The sequence below is a fragment of the Physeter macrocephalus genome, unplaced genomic scaffold (genome assembly GCF_002837175.3).
Source record: "Physeter macrocephalus isolate SW-GA unplaced genomic scaffold, ASM283717v5 random_321, whole genome shotgun sequence".
Taxonomy (NCBI): Eukaryota; Metazoa; Chordata; class Mammalia; order Artiodactyla; family Physeteridae; genus Physeter; species Physeter macrocephalus.
This window is the reverse complement of record NW_021145620.1, coordinates 35,586-51,204: the sequence shown is the minus strand read 5'-3', so window position 1 is coordinate 51,204 and position 15,619 is coordinate 35,586. Positions and strand designations below refer to the sequence as shown.

The following is a 15,619-nucleotide window of genomic DNA, read 5'->3' as shown; positions in this document are numbered from 1 at the left end:
GCCCGGTTCACAGGCTCTATCTGCTAACTCACCACACCTGACCACTCTTGCCCCAAATCCCAGAATGCCAAGGGTGCAGAAGTATTGGGATTACTTTAGTAAACACTTCCTACGAATTCCTTTTTTGCTTTTTTTAAATACATTTATTTATTTATAAATAAAAATGCACACTGCATTTTCTGCGGCGAGCCGGGTCTACTCTTCTTGCAGTGAGCGGGCTTCTCATTGCAGTGGCTTCTCTTGTTGCAGAGCACGGGCTCTAGGCACACAGGTTTCAGTAGTTGTGGCATAGGCTCAGTAGTTGTGGCGCAGGGGTTTTAGTTGGTCTGCAGCATGTGGGATCTTCGCGGACCAGGGTTCGAACTCATATCCCCTGCAGGAGCAGACGGCTTCTTAACCACTGCGGCACCATGGAAACTCCCGAATACTTTTTTAAATGTCCAGTAAAATGACAAGCAGCTGGAGACCCCAGCACGCTGCCAGTCAGCCCCAGCCGCTTCCACGTTTTTCTACAGCCCGCCCTCTAGGCCGGAAACGCCTCTGCCATCTTCCGCTTCCTGACGCCGCTCGGCTGCCCACAGCAAAGATGTCGCCGAGGCCGTAGCGCTGGTGACGTCACAGTAGTTGCCGGCGGTGACGCCATCTCCCGGCGCCGACAGTGTGGTGTAGCGCCCAGGTCTCCCTCACGCGGCGGCGGTGGCGGCGGCAGCGGCGACATGGCGGAGGCGGCGGCCGGAGTGGGCCGCTTCAAGTCCAAGTGAGCCGGGGCGCCGCCGGGGGAGGGAGCCGGCTTCGCAGCGGAGTAGCGAAGGCGCCTGGCGTGGGTCCTGCACCCATTCGGTTTGGGGAGGGGGTGAGGGCTGGATACGGACAGGCCCGCGGCGTCCTCGCGGGAGAGCCGGCACTGACTGCTCTCGGAGGGCGCGCACTGGAGTCCCGCCGGGTGCAGCTGGCTTCCGCTACTTAAACTTGGAGCCGGTTTGGGGAGGGGGAGGGGGACAAGAAATCCCAGAGAGGGAGGAAGGGGCGAACTGAGCACAGGTCGAGGCTGGTCCTGGACGGGAGCGGTACTCCCCAGCGCTCAGGTAGCGGGAGAAGAACCACCTCTGGGGCAAGCGGCCTGGGGGTTTCATCTGCTGTTCCTCTTCTCCGGGGAGCAGGAAGAGAGGTCAGGAGATGGACTGGTCCTCCGTGGCCAGGAAGCCCTCAATCCCGTGCTATTTCAACTCCCAAACTTATGCTGAACATCTGAGTGCTCAGTGCCCGGTATCAGACAGACTCAGCCTCGCCGTGTGCAGCAGTCTGGTGGGATAAACATATTAAGCAAATCGTTTCTATCAGGGCCCGTGACACGCATTAGCAAGGGGAAGCCCTGATGCCAAGGCCATCTGTTGGATGGTCGAGTGGGTTCAGGGGGGCTCCGTTTCATCTTGGCTGTCAGGCTTCCTCCAGCGGAGTCAGCCAGGCACCTTTGAAATTCGGGAAGAGAGACCTGGGCCACATACAGGGAACAGCCCTTGTGAACACAAAGAGTCAAGAGATACTCCTCGAGGCAGGGTCTTGTAAACGTGTAAGGAGAGCATAGTGCTTTAAGGCAGGGTGATGACATGAACAGAGTTATGTTCTAGAAGGCCTCTCTGGGATCAGGGTTTGAGAGAGTGATAGGGACCAAGTGAAGAGGCTGGAGCAGCTCCCTGGAGAGGAGAGTGCAGTGGCTTGGACCAGCATGGAAGTAGCCGAGAGGGAGGGGAGAGGACAGCCTGACACCTTTGCTGAAATGAGAATCTGCTCAGAGAGTGGGGTGGAGGAAGGAGCCGGGCTTGGGGAAGGGGCAGGCTGGACCTCAGGGATAAAAATGTTGAAGAGGATGTTGCTCTGGGCTGGTACCCAAGCCTGGCCTCTCATGGCCAGCAGGGGGCCCCCAAGACCTGGCTTCCTCCATACCGGGGAGTCTCTGGGAAGACTTGGTCTGCCCTGGGACCCGTGTGGATCACGGACCAGTCCAAGGTCCCAAATCTTCTGTAACATGGGGGTACCAACACCCACCTCACAGTACTGCTGAGAGATTTAAAAAAAGGAACAGTAGAAGAGCTCGTCACTCTCCCTCTCTCATGTCCCCTGCATACCTGCTGCTACCCAGGAACTCCTCAAGGGCAGGGCCCTATTGAGTTGATCTCTGAGAGAGCACCTAGCGCAGGGCTGGGCACTGAGGACCAAGGGGTGGGTGGTTCACTCTCTCCCCATCTCTCCTCCAGCTATGCTGTCGAGCGCAAAATCGAGCCTTTCTACAAGGGCGGGAAGGTGCAGGTACTGACCCAGGGGAGCAGAGTGGTGGGGCAGGCAGGGGCTGAAAAGTGTTACCTTGACTGAGACCCCTTTGTCACTAGCTGGATCAGACTGGGCAGCACCTCTTCTGTGTCTGTGGCACCAGAGTCAACATCCTGGATGTGGCCTCGGGGACTATGCTGCAGAGCCTGGAACAGGTGAGGGCAGGGGAGGGTCAGGGTAAGGGGCTGGTGTGGGGGGCAGCCTATTCTCATGGCACCCTGTGCATTCACTCTCGCCCCAGGAGGACCAGGAGGACATCACTGCCTTTGATCTCAGCCCCGATGACAAGGTATATGGGACCGGGACAAGAGGTGGGCTCCGGTACTTCCTAACCAGAGTTGATGAGGACGGCGTTCATGCCTCTGCCCCCAACTGAACTGCATTCTCCCCCAGGTGCTGGTGACAGCCAGCCGGGCACTGCTGCTGGCTCAGTGGGCCTGGCAAGAGGGCAGCATCACCCGCCTGTGGAAGGCAATACACACAGCGCCTGTGGCCACCATGGCCTTCGACCCCACCTCCACGCTGTTAGCCACAGGTAGGACCCCGGCTGGGTAGAGGGGGCGGCTAGAGCCAGGCAGGTGGCTTTGGGCATACAGCCCCCGCACCTCAAATACATTCCCACAGGCGGCTGTGATGGGGCCGTGCGTGTCTGGGATATCGTGCAGCACTATGGGACACACCACTTTCGGGGCTCACCGGGCGTCATACAGTGAGTAGGGGTGGTGGAGGGCGGGTGGGTGGGGCGTCACAGTCAGGGTGGCACAGCTCACCAGCCCCACCCCACCTGCCTACAGTTTGGTGGCCTTCCACCCGGACCCCGCACGCCTGCTCCTCTTCTCCTCAGCCGCAGACAACAGCATCCGCGTGTGGTCGCTGCAGGACCGGTCGTGCCTGGCCATGCTGACTGCCCACTACAGCGCTGTCACTTCTCTGACTTTTAGTGCTGATGGTCACACCATGCTCAGGTAAGTGGCCAGACACCCAGGCCTTGGCAGAAAAGGGAAGGCCACAGCTGAGACTCGGGAACTGAGGTGGCTGTTTCCCCCCAGCTCAGGCCGTGACAAGATCTGCATTGTTTGGGACCTGCAGAGCCTCCAGGCCACGAGGACCGTGCCAGTGTTTGAGGTGAGGCGCCAGGGCCATTGAGTGGGGCGGGGTGGGATGTGGGGCTGCCACCTCTGACCTGCTCGTCCTCAGAGTGTGGAGGCTGCAGTTCTGTTGCCAGAGGAGCCGGCGCCGGAGCTGGGTGTTAAGTCTGCGGGCCTGCACTTCCTGACAGCCGGCGACCAAGGTGGGTGGGGCCAGGCCAGGGCGGGCAGCAGGGGTAAGGGAGGCCTATGGACCTGTGAGTCCCAGCGGCCCTTGTCCCCACACAGGCATGCTGCGCGTGTGGGAGGCGGCCTCTGGGCAGTGTGTCCATGCACAGCAGCAGCTGCCAGGCCCCGGGCGGGAGCTGACCCACTGCACCCTGTCCCGAGCCGCTGGCCTGCTCCTCAGCGTCACTGCCGACCACAACCTGCTGCTCTATGAGGCCCGCTCCCTGCAGCTGAAAAAACAGGTGAGCAATTGCTGACCCTGCTCGGCCCACAGCCCAGGATGCCAGCCCTCCACTCAACACAGGCCCCGGCTTGTGTCCCTCCCACCCCCACAGTTTGCCGGCTACAGTGAGGAGGTGTTGGACGTCCGGTTCCTCGGGCCCGAGGACTCCCACGTTGTGGTGGCCTCTAACAGCCCCTGCCTGAAAGTGTTTGAGTTGCAGACGTCCGCCTGCCAGATTCTCCACGGCCACACAGGTGAGGGCACCAGACCAGCGCCCCCGGACTTCACCCAGGACTGGATTGCCCCACCTTGCCACAGCTGTTCTCTAGCCATTTCCCCTTCACCTTTTTCTAGACATTGTCCTGGCCCTAGATGTGTTCCGGAAGGGGTGGCTGTTCGTAAGCTGTGCCAAGGTGAAGCACCACGAGAGATGGGGGGGACAGGGCCCCAGGTCCGACAGCCCAGCCTCTCTTCACCCATCCCATCCCCAGGATCAGAGCATCTGCGTCTGGAGGATGAACAAGGCGGGCGAGGTGGCCTGTGTGGCTCAGGGCTCTGGACACACACACAGCGTGGGCACCATTTGTTGCTCGAGGTAGTGGTTCAGGGCTGGGGTCGGGTGTCATGGAGGCAGAGGCAGGTTTTGCCTTGCTCTCAGAGTCGCCAGCCTAGGAATGTGGACTAGAGGACAGGAGCTGGGGCATCCCCAGATGCCACTGTAGGAGGTCCCTAAGAAGTGATCTTAAAGTTGTGTGGATAAAAGGGGAGGGGTGTTAGACCAGGGACAATGACACCAGCAGCGTACAGGGGGAGAGGGTGCTCTTTAGGCCTGGGGCTCCCATTGTTGGGACCAAGTCCCCGGGTTTGACAGCACTGAGGGCAGGCAGTGCAGACTTAAGTGGAAGCAGGTGGTCCCAGAGGTGTTCAGGCGGTGGCACGTTAGTTCACATTCCGGGACAGTCTTTCTGGTTTGGACAAAGGTCTGACAGGCCTGAGCTCTGGTGCGCTGCAGACAGGGCTGGCCAGGGCTCAGCAGGTGTCTCTCCCCCTCCCCCAAATTGGGCCTCAGGCTGAAGGAGACCTTCCTGGTGACGGGCAGCCAGGACTGCACTGTGAAGCTGTGGCCCATCCCTGAAGCCCTGCCATCCAAGAGCACAGGCCCCGATGGTGGCCCTGTCCTCCTACAGGCCCAGGCCACGCAGCACTGCCACGACAAGGTGACTGCACGCAGCACACAGGTGGGGTCGTAGCAGGGCCCTTGCTGGGATGGGGATCTGAGCTGCTGCCTGCTCCCACCACCAGGACATCAACAGTGTGGCCATTGCCCCCAACGACAAGCTGCTGGCCACGGGGTCACAGGACCGCACGGCCAAACTCTGGGCCCTACCACAGTGCCAGTTGCTGGGTGTCTTCTCGGGCCACCGGCGTGGCCTCTGGTGTGTCCAATTCTCGCCCATGGACCAGGTGTTGGCTACGGCCTCGGCCGATGGCACTGTCAAGCTCTGGGCACTGCAGGACTTCAGCTGCCTCAAGGTAAGCCGCCCTCAGCCCAGGCCTGGCCCCCCACCTGGTGACACCTCACACCTCCCTCCCCACCCTGCAGACGTTCGAGGGACATGATGCTTCTGTGCTGAAGGTGGCCTTTGTGAGCCGCGGCACACAGCTGTTGTCCAGGTGAGTGCGTGAGGGCGGGGCAGGGTTAGGGGTGAGCTGGGGGCAGGCCCCAGGGCTGAGCCCCCTCCCAATCCTGAACCCAGCGGCTCTGATGGGCTCGTGAAGCTCTGGACCATCAAGAACAATGAGTGTGTGAGGACGCTGGATGCCCATGAGGACAAGGTCTGGGGGCTGCACTGCAGCCGGCTGGATGACCATGCCCTCACCGGCGCCAGCGACTCTTGCGTCATCCTCTGGAAGGTGTGTGGCCTGGGGTGGGGTGGGGGGGACAGTGGGCAGGACAGCGTGGGTGTGCCAGTCTGACCCCAGTCTGACCCCAGGATGTGACCGAGGCGGAGCAGGCAGAGGAGCAGGCCAAGAGAGAGGAGCAGGTGGTCAAGTGAGTTGGGGGTCTCCACCCAACCCCGCACAGCAAGTCCCACGCATTAGCACCACCCCTGCCCCTTGGAGTAGGGCACATTGGCATCCCTTCTCTCTATAGCTTGGGGAAACCGAGGCTCGGAGCAGCAACACAGCTCACCCCCAGCGGGTGCTCAGGCCCGGGCTGCAGACTCCTCAGCCAGCCCCTGATGGCTCTGCCTTCAGCCCTAGCCAGGTCCCCGAGTGGTCCTGTCCCCTCCTTCCCCCACCAGGCAGCAAGAACTGGACAACCTGCTCCATGAGAAGCGGTACCTGCGGGCGCTGGGCCTGGCCATCTCTCTAGACCGGCCCCACACTGTGCTGACTGTCATCCAGGGTCAGTGCTGCCTCGGGCCAGACAGGCGGGGGGCGGGGGGTAGTCTCTCGGGCCCGTGGTGCCCCTTCCCCAGGGGCACAGTCTCCTCTCTCCTCCTCCCGTAGCTATCCAAAGGGACCCGGAGTCCTGCGAGAAGCTGGAAGCCACGGTGCTCCAACTGCGGCGAGACCAGAAAGGTCTGGGGCAGGCAGGTCGGGGCTGGACGGTGCCTAGTAAGGCTGGGGTGGCCCAGCAGGCAGGTCTGATGGTCCCCGTCACCCACAGAGGCCTTGCTGCGCTTCTGTGTCACATGGAACACCAACTCTCGGCACTGCCACGAAGCCCAGGCCGTGCTGGGCGTGCTTCTGCGGCACGAGGCCCCAGAAGAGCTGCTGGCCTATGACGGTGTGCGGGCCTCACTTGAGGCCCTGCTGCCCTACACCGGTATGTAGGCCCAGCCCCGGGTGGGCGCAGGGGGCCGTCCAGCCAGACTCCACCTACCCTGATCGCCTGCTGTCCTCCCCCAGAGCGGCACTTTCAGCGGCTCAGCCGGATGCTGCAGGCAGCCACCTTCCTGGACTTCCTATGGCACAACATGAAGCTGCCCACCCTGCCCACGGCCCCCGCGGCCCTCTGAAACACACCAAAACATGTACTTTGCTATCTCGGCTCCCTGTGTCTGTCTGGGCTTTGTCTCACCCCAGGTCCTGGACCACTGCCTGAGCCAGCCTGAGGCTGGGCCCACCAGCCAGCCCCACCCCCACACTCTGGCCCAAGATCCCCCAGTCCCTGCTCCTCAGCACAGACACTGGGTGGGGGTCAGTCAGGAGAACTTTACTCAGAAGACAAGGGAGAGTGTAGTCTCCTTGCCCCACCAGCCAGGGAGTCCCCCCTTCAACTGCGCATCCCACAGCCCTGAGGCTGATGTGGCTGCCAGCCATCATCCTTGGGGTCTGGAGCCTCTGGCCTGCCGCTCCAGCTGTGGGGTGCACAGCGCAGCCCTCCACGACATGTCACACACTCTCAAGGGGGTCCGTGACACCCTGGGTCCTGCCCCAGTGCCTTACGGGTGATGGTGCAGCAGCGGCTCTGAATGGCACTCCGAGATGGTCGGGCAGGCACGGTAGGCGTCAGGGTCGTGGCCTGGGGGGACTTGGGGGAGCTTTGGGCCTCGCCCTCCCTGTCCTCCCCACCATCTACCCTGAGGTGGAGCCATGGTCCGCTGAGGAGTGTGCCCAGCCCATCAGGCTGCAGCATTGCAGCTGGGAGAAGACCAGTGCGGCCTTGGAACCTGTGGGGGAGGGCGGGGTTTGGTTAGCACTGGGCCCTGCCCCTGTTAGACTGGCCCACCAGAGCCTCACCCCACGCACCTGCACAGCCACCAACCACGGTCTGACGTTTCCAGCACACGCACGCGTGCCCCTGTGGGCACAGACAGCTCATCAGCTTGGCTGCTCTCGTAGGCATGGGAAGCACAGAACTGGGACCCTGGGAATGGATCCTTGGTGGTCACCACAGAGGCCAGGGTCCCACCTCTTGGTCCCTGCATCATCTCCTGCTGAATCACCACCTCCGGGCTCCCCTCTGGATTTCTGCTGACACCAGGGACCGCTTTAAAACCCAGTGGGGGGGCTTCCCTGGTGGCACAGTGGTTAAGAATCTGCCTGCCAATGCAGGGGACACGGGTTCGAGCCCTGGTCCAGGAAGATCCCACATGCCGCGGAACTAAGCCCATGCACCACAGCTCCTGAGCCTGCGCTCTAGAGCCCATGAGCCACAACTACTGAAGCCCATGCGCCTAGAGCCCGTGCTCCACAACAAGAGAAGCCACTGCAGTGAGAAGCCTGTGCACCGCAAGGAAGAGTAGCCCCTGCTTGCCGCAACTAGAGAAAGCCTGTGCACAGCAACGAAGACCCAGTGCAGCCAAAAATAATAAAATAAATTTTAAAAAACCCATTGGGGCTCCGGCTCACTGTGGGGACCAAGCACACACTACAGGGCCACTGGCACCCCCTGGTCGTCCCATGGCCTTACTCCCCTGGCTTGCATGCTTCTTGTGACTCAGCTTTGCCGAACACTGCCCCGTGGTGGTGGGTGTGGGGAGGAGGGTTAGTCTCACCACTGCTCCCTAGGGACCATTCCCCATCTTGTCCCTGGCCCGGGGCCACCTCTTCCAAGTAGGGAGCAGGAAACCATGCCGTCTGCTGGTCCTCATTCGCCACCAGCCACCAGCCTGTGCCCAAGATAAGGGCAGGGGGTGTTTTGGTTCCTGAGGCCCACTGGCATCCCAGGGGGCAGAAGGGTGTGTCCCCAGACTCCCGCCCAGGCCCACCTGAGGGGTGTCGCAGCAGCACATCTAGGGCTTCCTGGGCCCGAGCATGGAAGGGCTGGCCCCACGTGTCCTGGGTGCTGAAGGGCTGCAGGCAGCGCAGGCTCTGAGCCTCCAGGCTGCGGATGGCAGGGCTGCCCGTGGGGCCTGGCAGGGGCTCTTGCGGGGCAGGCAGGATCACCAGGCTGGTGAGGGTGCAGGTGAGAGGTGGGTGGGTGGGAAGTGTGGGAGCTGCCTGGCATCCCCCACATGTCCATCCAGCCTCCGAGCCTCCCCTCCTCATCGGCCCTTCCTCCACCCCGCCTCCCCATCTTCCAGATGTTTCTGCTGACAGAGTTGGGGGTGGGTCAGGCACCTGCCAGCTGGCAGCACAGGCTCTAAGTCCATGGGTTGTGGTGCAAAGAAGCCAGTGAGCACCGGGCTGTGGGCCACACGCTCCCCTGCTGCCAGCAGCGCCCTTGAGTAGGTTTCCAGCAGCTGCAGGCGCGCCAGGCCTCGGCCAGTGCAGCCCCAGTGCACCAACAACGATGCATCTGTGGGCAGGATAGGGACTGACCATGAGACACACCCCAGGGCTCCCCACATCAGACTGCTGCCTACCCCGCCCCTCCTGGGATCCTTGCTGGCCTGACCTGGAAGCTTGGGGAGAATGCGGTCAGATCTCCGCAGCAGACCCGCCTCCACTGGAAAGGTCTCCTTGAGGGTTTTCTGAGGGTGAGAAGGGGCGTGTCGGTCTCCGAGGGCCCACTGGTTCCCCTGGGAGGGCGGGGGTCCCTTTCCAGGATCTTAGGGGCTGGAAGCCCGAGTGGGCACAAGGGCAGGCAATGGGGGGTGGTCACAGGTGGGTCATGCAGTTGGGGGAAGTCAGGGTGGCTCCAAACTCACTCACATGGAGTCTCCTGAACTCCTCCCAGCTTCTTCGTGCAAAGGTGTCGCCGTCATCCGACCAGCACACGGAAAAGGCGAACGTCTGTTAGATGAAAGTTTGGGGGCTTCTTGGAGGCGCTAGGCCAGGAACTCCCTCCCTCTCCCTTGGGGCTGGCAGGGATCCCATCAGTCCCGACCTGGAGCCTGTTTGTCTGTACCAGAGCTGCCCCGCTCACAAACACCGGGTGCCGGGGGCCTGCCATCGCTGTGGCCTCCCCAGATCTCCGTCACAGGTTTCTGGAGTCTGTCGGGTGTGGTCAAGCGTCCCACTGCCTCCCTGCCTACATGGGGAGGAAGGGAGGCCTCGGGTACCCGGAAAACTGTTTGGAATTCCCCGGCGATGCCCCAGACCTGCCAGGTCCTTGCTGCACTTCCCTGCCTGTGACTGGGTCCTTCACAGCTTCCTCACCGCACCCTTAGCCTGTAGAGGGGCAGGAGCACAGGGCTCCGTGGGTGGGAGGAGAAGCAAAGAAAGAGCGGAGGGGCTGGGGCTGGGACTGCGGCCTGAGGCCCTCCTGCTGGAGTCTGGCCATGGGTGGAGGAGAAGAAAGAGCCATCAAAGTGCCGCCAGGCCTGGCCACACCTCCCGGCTCTCCCACACCCTGTGTAGTGCTGAGATCGGTCAGAGCCGCCTGCCGGGTGTGCCCTTTGCCTCTGTCTTTGAACTCCCTGGGGAGCTAACTGCAGTCTTCATCAGGAACCAGTGACCCAGTGTTAAAGACTTTAAGTGCTTTGTTTGGCTTAATCCTCACATTGGAGGAAAGGTCTCCATAATGTCCCCAAATCACAGAGAAGGAAATTTGTGTTAAATGGATATTAATTGTCAGGGTTTTTTTCTTTATGTGTTGGGGAGAGGCGGATGTCACAGTTTTACCCCATAGGTTCCCCTGTGGTGGAGAGACTTGGGGCAGGATGAAGAGGGACCATCTCTAGTCACCAGCGCTTGGGGGATGGGGGAGGTGGTGACTAGGACTGTTTTGAGAGCCATCTCTGAATTCAAGATTTATCATAGTTTGCTGCAAACACAGCCTCTGAGATCAGGAGTGACCATCCCTCCACTAACTGGGGTGGTGAAGGGAAGGCCCTAGAATCCCCAGACAGATGGTGTGCCAGGTGCCCCACATCTCTGGACTGCTTCCTTATAGGGGAGATTTTTGGAGCCCCATCCAACCCTGGCACACAGTGGTTCTTCCCCCTGTTGGAGCCACCAGCTCTGTGTTGAGACTCCCTCTACCCCAAGCCCTCGAGGGAGGGGTCAGCCTCTAAGGCATCCCTCCAGGAAACCACTCTGGCCTTGACAAAAGGCCTTTGTGTATCTGTTCAACCAGTGGCTCTCCCTGAAACCTTCAAACCTTCCCTAGTCTTGGCCCAGGCAATGAACACCTGTGGACATAGGCCTAATTTTTGCAAAGTGCCTTCAGCCCAGCTGTCACCTTGCCAATCTCAGTGGGGGCCACTGGCCTGGTAGGGTACAGGGTGGGACAGATCCTGCTCCCTTGGAAGACAGAGGAGAGAAGTGGGAGAAGGGCCAGCTTACTCACAGCCAGGGACCTAGAAAGATGCTGAGGCCTCTCCCTATGCCAACTGAGAGCCCCTGCTCTACACCCCCAGCAACCTAGATCCTTTCCACTCTTTCTTTTTCGACACCCCCTACCCTCACCTCTCACCTGGACAACTACCAGCAGCCCCATCCTCCCCCAAAGCCTGTGCTCCTCACTTGCTCCCATGAAATCCACTCTTCAGAGGAATCTTTGCAAAACAGAAATGGGATCAGGCCAGGGTACCCCGCCCAAAACTTCCCAGCACCTTCCCTGGGTCCTCAGAATAAATTCCCAGCTGCCATGGCAGTTGATGATGTCCTTGGTGGGTCTCTGGCCACCTCTGGATCTCTCCTCCCACCACCCTTCCCAGGTCCTGTCCCACTGGCCTTTCTGCCCATGCAAGAAGCCAAGATCCTCCTCCCTCCTGCCTTGGCCTCGACTGCCCTCCTCAGTTGATTCCTCATCCTTCAGGCCACTGTCTAAGGGTCACCTCCTCAAGGAGGCCTCCCAGATTTACCACGCCCTGTTCATGGCCCCCATCACAGTTTGTACCTGAACATTTATTAGTGTGACTCTTTTTGTTTGTTTGGTTTTGTTTTTTCCGTCTTGACCACTGGACTATGAGCTGAGGAGGTCAAGGACGGACGAATCTTGCTCCTTGCACTGACCAGTGCCTAGAACATTTCTTAGAACAGATTAGGCACTAAACAAATATTTGCAGAATTAATTAATGTACATATGGAAGCAGAGGTATCCCTGAGGCCACTCCCGACGTGGGTTTAACCTCTTCAAGTAGGCTGTAGGATTCGGGGTCGGTGGTGGGGGAGAGAGGGGCTGCTCGGTACTCGCGGGAGCCCAGAGACGCACCTCCTCCTTTGCAGGCACGGCCCCGCCCCGCGTTGCCAGGCGCCCGTTGCCATGGCGCCGGTCGCCAAGGTGGATCCTACGGACCCCCGGCACCAACAGCACGCCCTCTGTGCGCTCACTGCCCAAGCTGGGCGCTCTCCCAACTGAGGGCACAGAGCCAAGCCGCGGGCACGCGGGACGGTCAGAGCGGAGCAATGGGGGCATCGCGGGCCGCTGCACAGACGTGGCCGAGGCCGCAGCCCGAGGCCGCGGCACGGCCAGGGCGCGTCTTCCACAACACGCTGCTCTTCTACTGGAGGAGGCGGGAGCGCAGCCACGGACGACGCAGGTCGGGCACGGGCCGTGGAACGAGGCCCAGGGGCGCGGCCAGGACGCGGGCCTCCGGTTCCGCGCACACCCCAGCCCGGGCCTCCGGCGCGTCCTTAGCCCGGACCCCTGTCTCTGGCTCTGCAGCTTCCCGGGCGCGGACCAAGGCACCCAGCCCCGCCTCCATGCCGGACACCGCCCCAGGCCCCGCCCCCACCCCCGGCCCCGGCTCAGGCCCAGCGCCCGCGCCCGCGGCGCGCGCGCCCGGCTCCTGTGGCCGCGCCCTGGCGGCGGCGCGCGCGCTGGCCTGGAGGCCGACTTGGAAGCCCATCTGGAGGCCGACCTGGCCCGGCAGGCATTGCGCGGGCAACATGGCGGCACCCGGCGAGCGGGGCAGTTTCGGCGGTGGGAACCTCTTCTCCTTTCTGCCCGGCGGCGCGCGCTCCGAGGTGACGGACGACCTGGTGACGGACGCGCGCGGCCGGGGTGCGGGGCGGAGAGATTCCGCCGCTTCGGCCCGGACGCCATCCCAGGCGCCGGCCTCCGATTCTCAGGTCGCCGAGGACGCCTCCCGGAGGCGGCCCTGCCGGGCCTGCGTGGACTTCAAGTCGTGGATGCGGACACAGCAGAAGGTGCGGATGCAGGGGGCCGCCACCTCCCCTCAGAGGCCCGCGAGCCCTGCTGACTCCTAGCCCCAGCCCCCAAACCTTGTTCTCAAGCACCCCGGGCAGACTTCCCAGGGCCCAGGCCGAGCGTTCCCACAGGCCCTAAGCCTGAGAGACTTTGCCCCCAGGGTTTGGTTGTTCCTAAACCTTGCCCCCAAGGTAGCCCTGGCCTTTCGGCTCTTAGCCACATGTGGGCTGGATCGGCCTCAGGACTTCTGTCTCCAGTCAGTGGGCCTCCGGCTGGTGGGGGAAAAAGGGAAGCTTTGTAGGTTTCTGGTTGGGGAAAACCGAACTGACCCTTGGTCGGCCTCCTTCCACAGCGGGACAGCAAGTTTAGGGAAGATTGTCCTCCGGATCGCGAGGAACTGGGCCGCCACAGCTGGGCTGTCCTCCACACCCTGGCGGCCTACTATCCCGACCTGCCCACCCCAGAACAGCAGCAAGATATGGCTCAGTTCATACATTTATTTTCCAAGTTTTACCCGTGTGAGGAGTGTGCTGAAGACATAAGGAAAAGGTAAGTTGTGTCTGCACAGTCTGCAGGCAGCAGAGCATCCCACCTGGGCCTGGGGCCAGTGGCTGATGTCATAAAGGGGAGCCTAGAGAAATAAGATGCAGAGGTGGCAGAGGGTTGCCGAGAGCAGGGACCACCAACAGAGAAGGGATTGGATCATCTGAGCCATCTTCTTTCTCCTCAAAGGCCAAGCTGTCTGGGGCTGCTGCTGGGTACTGCTTTCTTCTGCAGCCACAAGGCTCCCGGGGAGGGCTTCCCTCCTGAGATCCCTTGCTTAACACTGATGGAGGCTCTGGCAGGTTTCGGAGAACTCCATTTTGCCTAACTTCTGGAGCAGGACTGCCAATTTCAAGACCTTGGGAACTCACTCCTGTTGCTTCCAGGAGCCACCTTTTCTTCATTGGGGAGCCCAAGAACTGTTGTTTGGCACCCATGGCGTTTCTGGGCTGGATGTGGGGGGCAGGGCAGCCCTTGCCATTTGAAGCCTGGGCATTTAGAACAAGGTCTTTTGCTGAGCTGACGCAGCAGGGCCACAGGTGCTAAGAAACAGATCTGGTTTTCAGTTTTGCCTTTATGCCAGCTCCACCCCTTCCACACACTGCCTGGGACCAGGGACGCTGGGGTGAGGATTCCTGATTGTTACCAGGTTGTAAAGTTGAGGCCTTTGCCTCAGTGTCTTGCCCAGGGCTCTTGACAGGGTTTGCAAAGCTCCCGAGGTGAGGGTTTGAGCATGCCTAGAAGTCCACCAGGCCTTGCTGCTGCAGGGTCTGCCCCCTTCTGGGAATTCAGAGCATGAGGGCACTTCTGGGTGTAGTTCACAGCAGTGCCCCAGTTCTCCTCCCTGAATTGAGCAGGCAAGGAGCTGGTGGGGCAGGGACAGTGGGAGCACTGCCTGCCCTTCTTCTCCGTGTGCTTCCCCCCCACGCAGGATATGCAGGAACCAGCCAGACACTCGCACTCGGGCCTGCTTTACCCAGTGGCTATGCCGCCTGCACAATGAGGTGAACCACAAGCTAGGCAAGCCGGACTTCAACTGCTCACTGGTGGACGAGCGCTGGCGCGACGGCTGGAAGGATGGCTCCTGTGACTAGAGGGCAGCCAGAGCCTGTGGGCGGCCTGGCCAGAGAGGGTGGGGCTTATTAAAGTGCGCGTCAGAGCCAGAGCCTGCCAGAGCCTGCCTTGTCTCAGTTGGGTGGTCCCCAGACGCTACCCGTGGAGCCCTTTCCCTCTCAGGTTCGGAGTGTAAGTGGAGGTACCCGTTGCAGGCACCCCGATGGCCTCCTCCTCAACCCGCGCCCCGTGGTGCTGCAGGTGGAGGCAGGAGCAGCCTAGCTGTCCTTTCCTCAGGATTCGGCCTCCCGCCCACTCGACACCCTGCTGCCTACTTCCCTGCACAGGAAGGTGACGGGCCTGGCTGGGCTTCCCTGTCTCGCCCCTCCAGGCCAGGCCACTGTCTCCCCACCTTGTAGCTAGGGACAGCTAGGGGTACAACAGGGACGGTAGCGCCAGAGGCTGTGTGCCATTTGCACTTCAGGAAAGAGGCCTGGGGGCTGAGCTCTGCTGTGCGCCTTCCGTCTGGCACATGGCCTCGCAGAGCCATCCCAGGCCTGTCAGAGGAGGCTCCGTGGAGCTTGAGACCAAAAATAAAATGCTGGAGAAGTGACTGAAGACCTGGCCTCAGTGTGTTTTGTGCTGGGATTTGCAACGATGGACAGGGCCTGCCCTCATCCCTCTGTGGTCTCCTGCTTCCTCCTATCTGGGTTCTGGCTCCTTAGGAAGAGGGAGCAGTTCCAAGGCAAGGGTGGGCCAGGATGTTCCAGGAACACCAAGGAAGCTGAGTTGCTGGAGCCAAGGGAGGATCAGAGAGGTGAGGGATGGTCACATGGCAGGAGCTCCTCAAGGCCCCAGCAAGGATGTGGTTTTAATACCCAGCTCCCATGGAACATAGTGGAGGGTTTGGAGCAGAGGAATGGCAAAGTGTGATTTAAAAAAAAAAAAATTATTTATTTATGGCTGTGTTGGGTCTTCGTTTCTGTGCAAGGGCTTTCTCTAGTTGTGGCAAGCGGGGGCCACTCTTCATCGCGGTGTGCAGGCCTCTCACTATCGCAGCCTCTTTTGTTGCGGAGCACAGGCTCCAGATTCGCAGGCTCAGTAGTTGTGGCTCACAGGCCCAGTTGCTCCGCGGCATGTGGGATCTTCCCAGACTGGGGCTCG

The 15,619-nt window shown here is 61.2% G+C and overlaps 3 protein-coding genes across 4 annotated transcripts; 2 read left to right on the top strand and 1 right to left on the bottom strand.

Moving 5' to 3' along the window:
- Positions 1–659: 659 nt before the first annotated feature.
- On the top strand, positions 660–6,926 carry TBL3 (transducin beta like 3). Its single transcript, XM_007100084.4, has 22 exons — positions 660–757; positions 2,256–2,307; positions 2,388–2,483; positions 2,570–2,617; positions 2,722–2,863; positions 2,953–3,037; positions 3,123–3,293; positions 3,378–3,453; positions 3,526–3,619; positions 3,705–3,886; positions 3,980–4,121; positions 4,222–4,280; positions 4,359–4,462; positions 4,937–5,084; positions 5,170–5,400; positions 5,471–5,541; positions 5,625–5,781; positions 5,862–5,920; positions 6,174–6,277; positions 6,382–6,453; positions 6,542–6,700; positions 6,784–6,926. Exons 1-22 carry the CDS (start codon positions 717–719, stop codon positions 6,891–6,893), a joined length of 2,403 nt encoding a protein of 800 aa, XP_007100146.1. The 5' UTR covers positions 660–716; the 3' UTR covers positions 6,894–6,926.
- An 8-nt stretch (positions 6,927–6,934) lies between these two features.
- NOXO1 (NADPH oxidase organizer 1) lies at positions 6,935–9,721 on the bottom strand. Of its 2 annotated transcripts, none has more exons than XM_007100086.4 (8): positions 9,650–9,721; positions 9,475–9,555; positions 9,208–9,293; positions 8,941–9,123; positions 8,589–8,770; positions 8,376–8,489; positions 7,627–7,744; positions 6,935–7,547 (listed from the first exon to the last, which is right to left on the bottom strand). In XM_007100086.4, the coding sequence occupies exons 1-8, from the start codon at positions 9,713–9,715 to the stop codon at positions 7,280–7,282; spliced, it is 1,098 nt and encodes a 365-aa protein (XP_007100148.1). In that variant the 5' UTR covers positions 9,716–9,721; the 3' UTR covers positions 6,935–7,279. The 2 variants fall into 2 exon arrangements, with proteins under 2 accessions (XP_007100148.1, XP_007100147.1); XM_007100085.4 differs by having other exon boundaries at positions 8,941–9,118; positions 9,218–9,293; positions 9,650–9,715.
- Positions 9,722–12,563: 2,842 nt separating this feature from the next.
- GFER (growth factor, augmenter of liver regeneration) lies at positions 12,564–15,092 on the top strand. Its single transcript, XM_007100080.3, has 3 exons — positions 12,564–12,858; positions 13,212–13,408; positions 14,334–15,092. Exons 1-3 carry the CDS (start codon positions 12,598–12,600, stop codon positions 14,494–14,496), a joined length of 621 nt encoding a protein of 206 aa, XP_007100142.1. The 5' UTR covers positions 12,564–12,597; the 3' UTR covers positions 14,497–15,092.
- Positions 15,093–15,619: the final 527 nt, after the last annotated feature.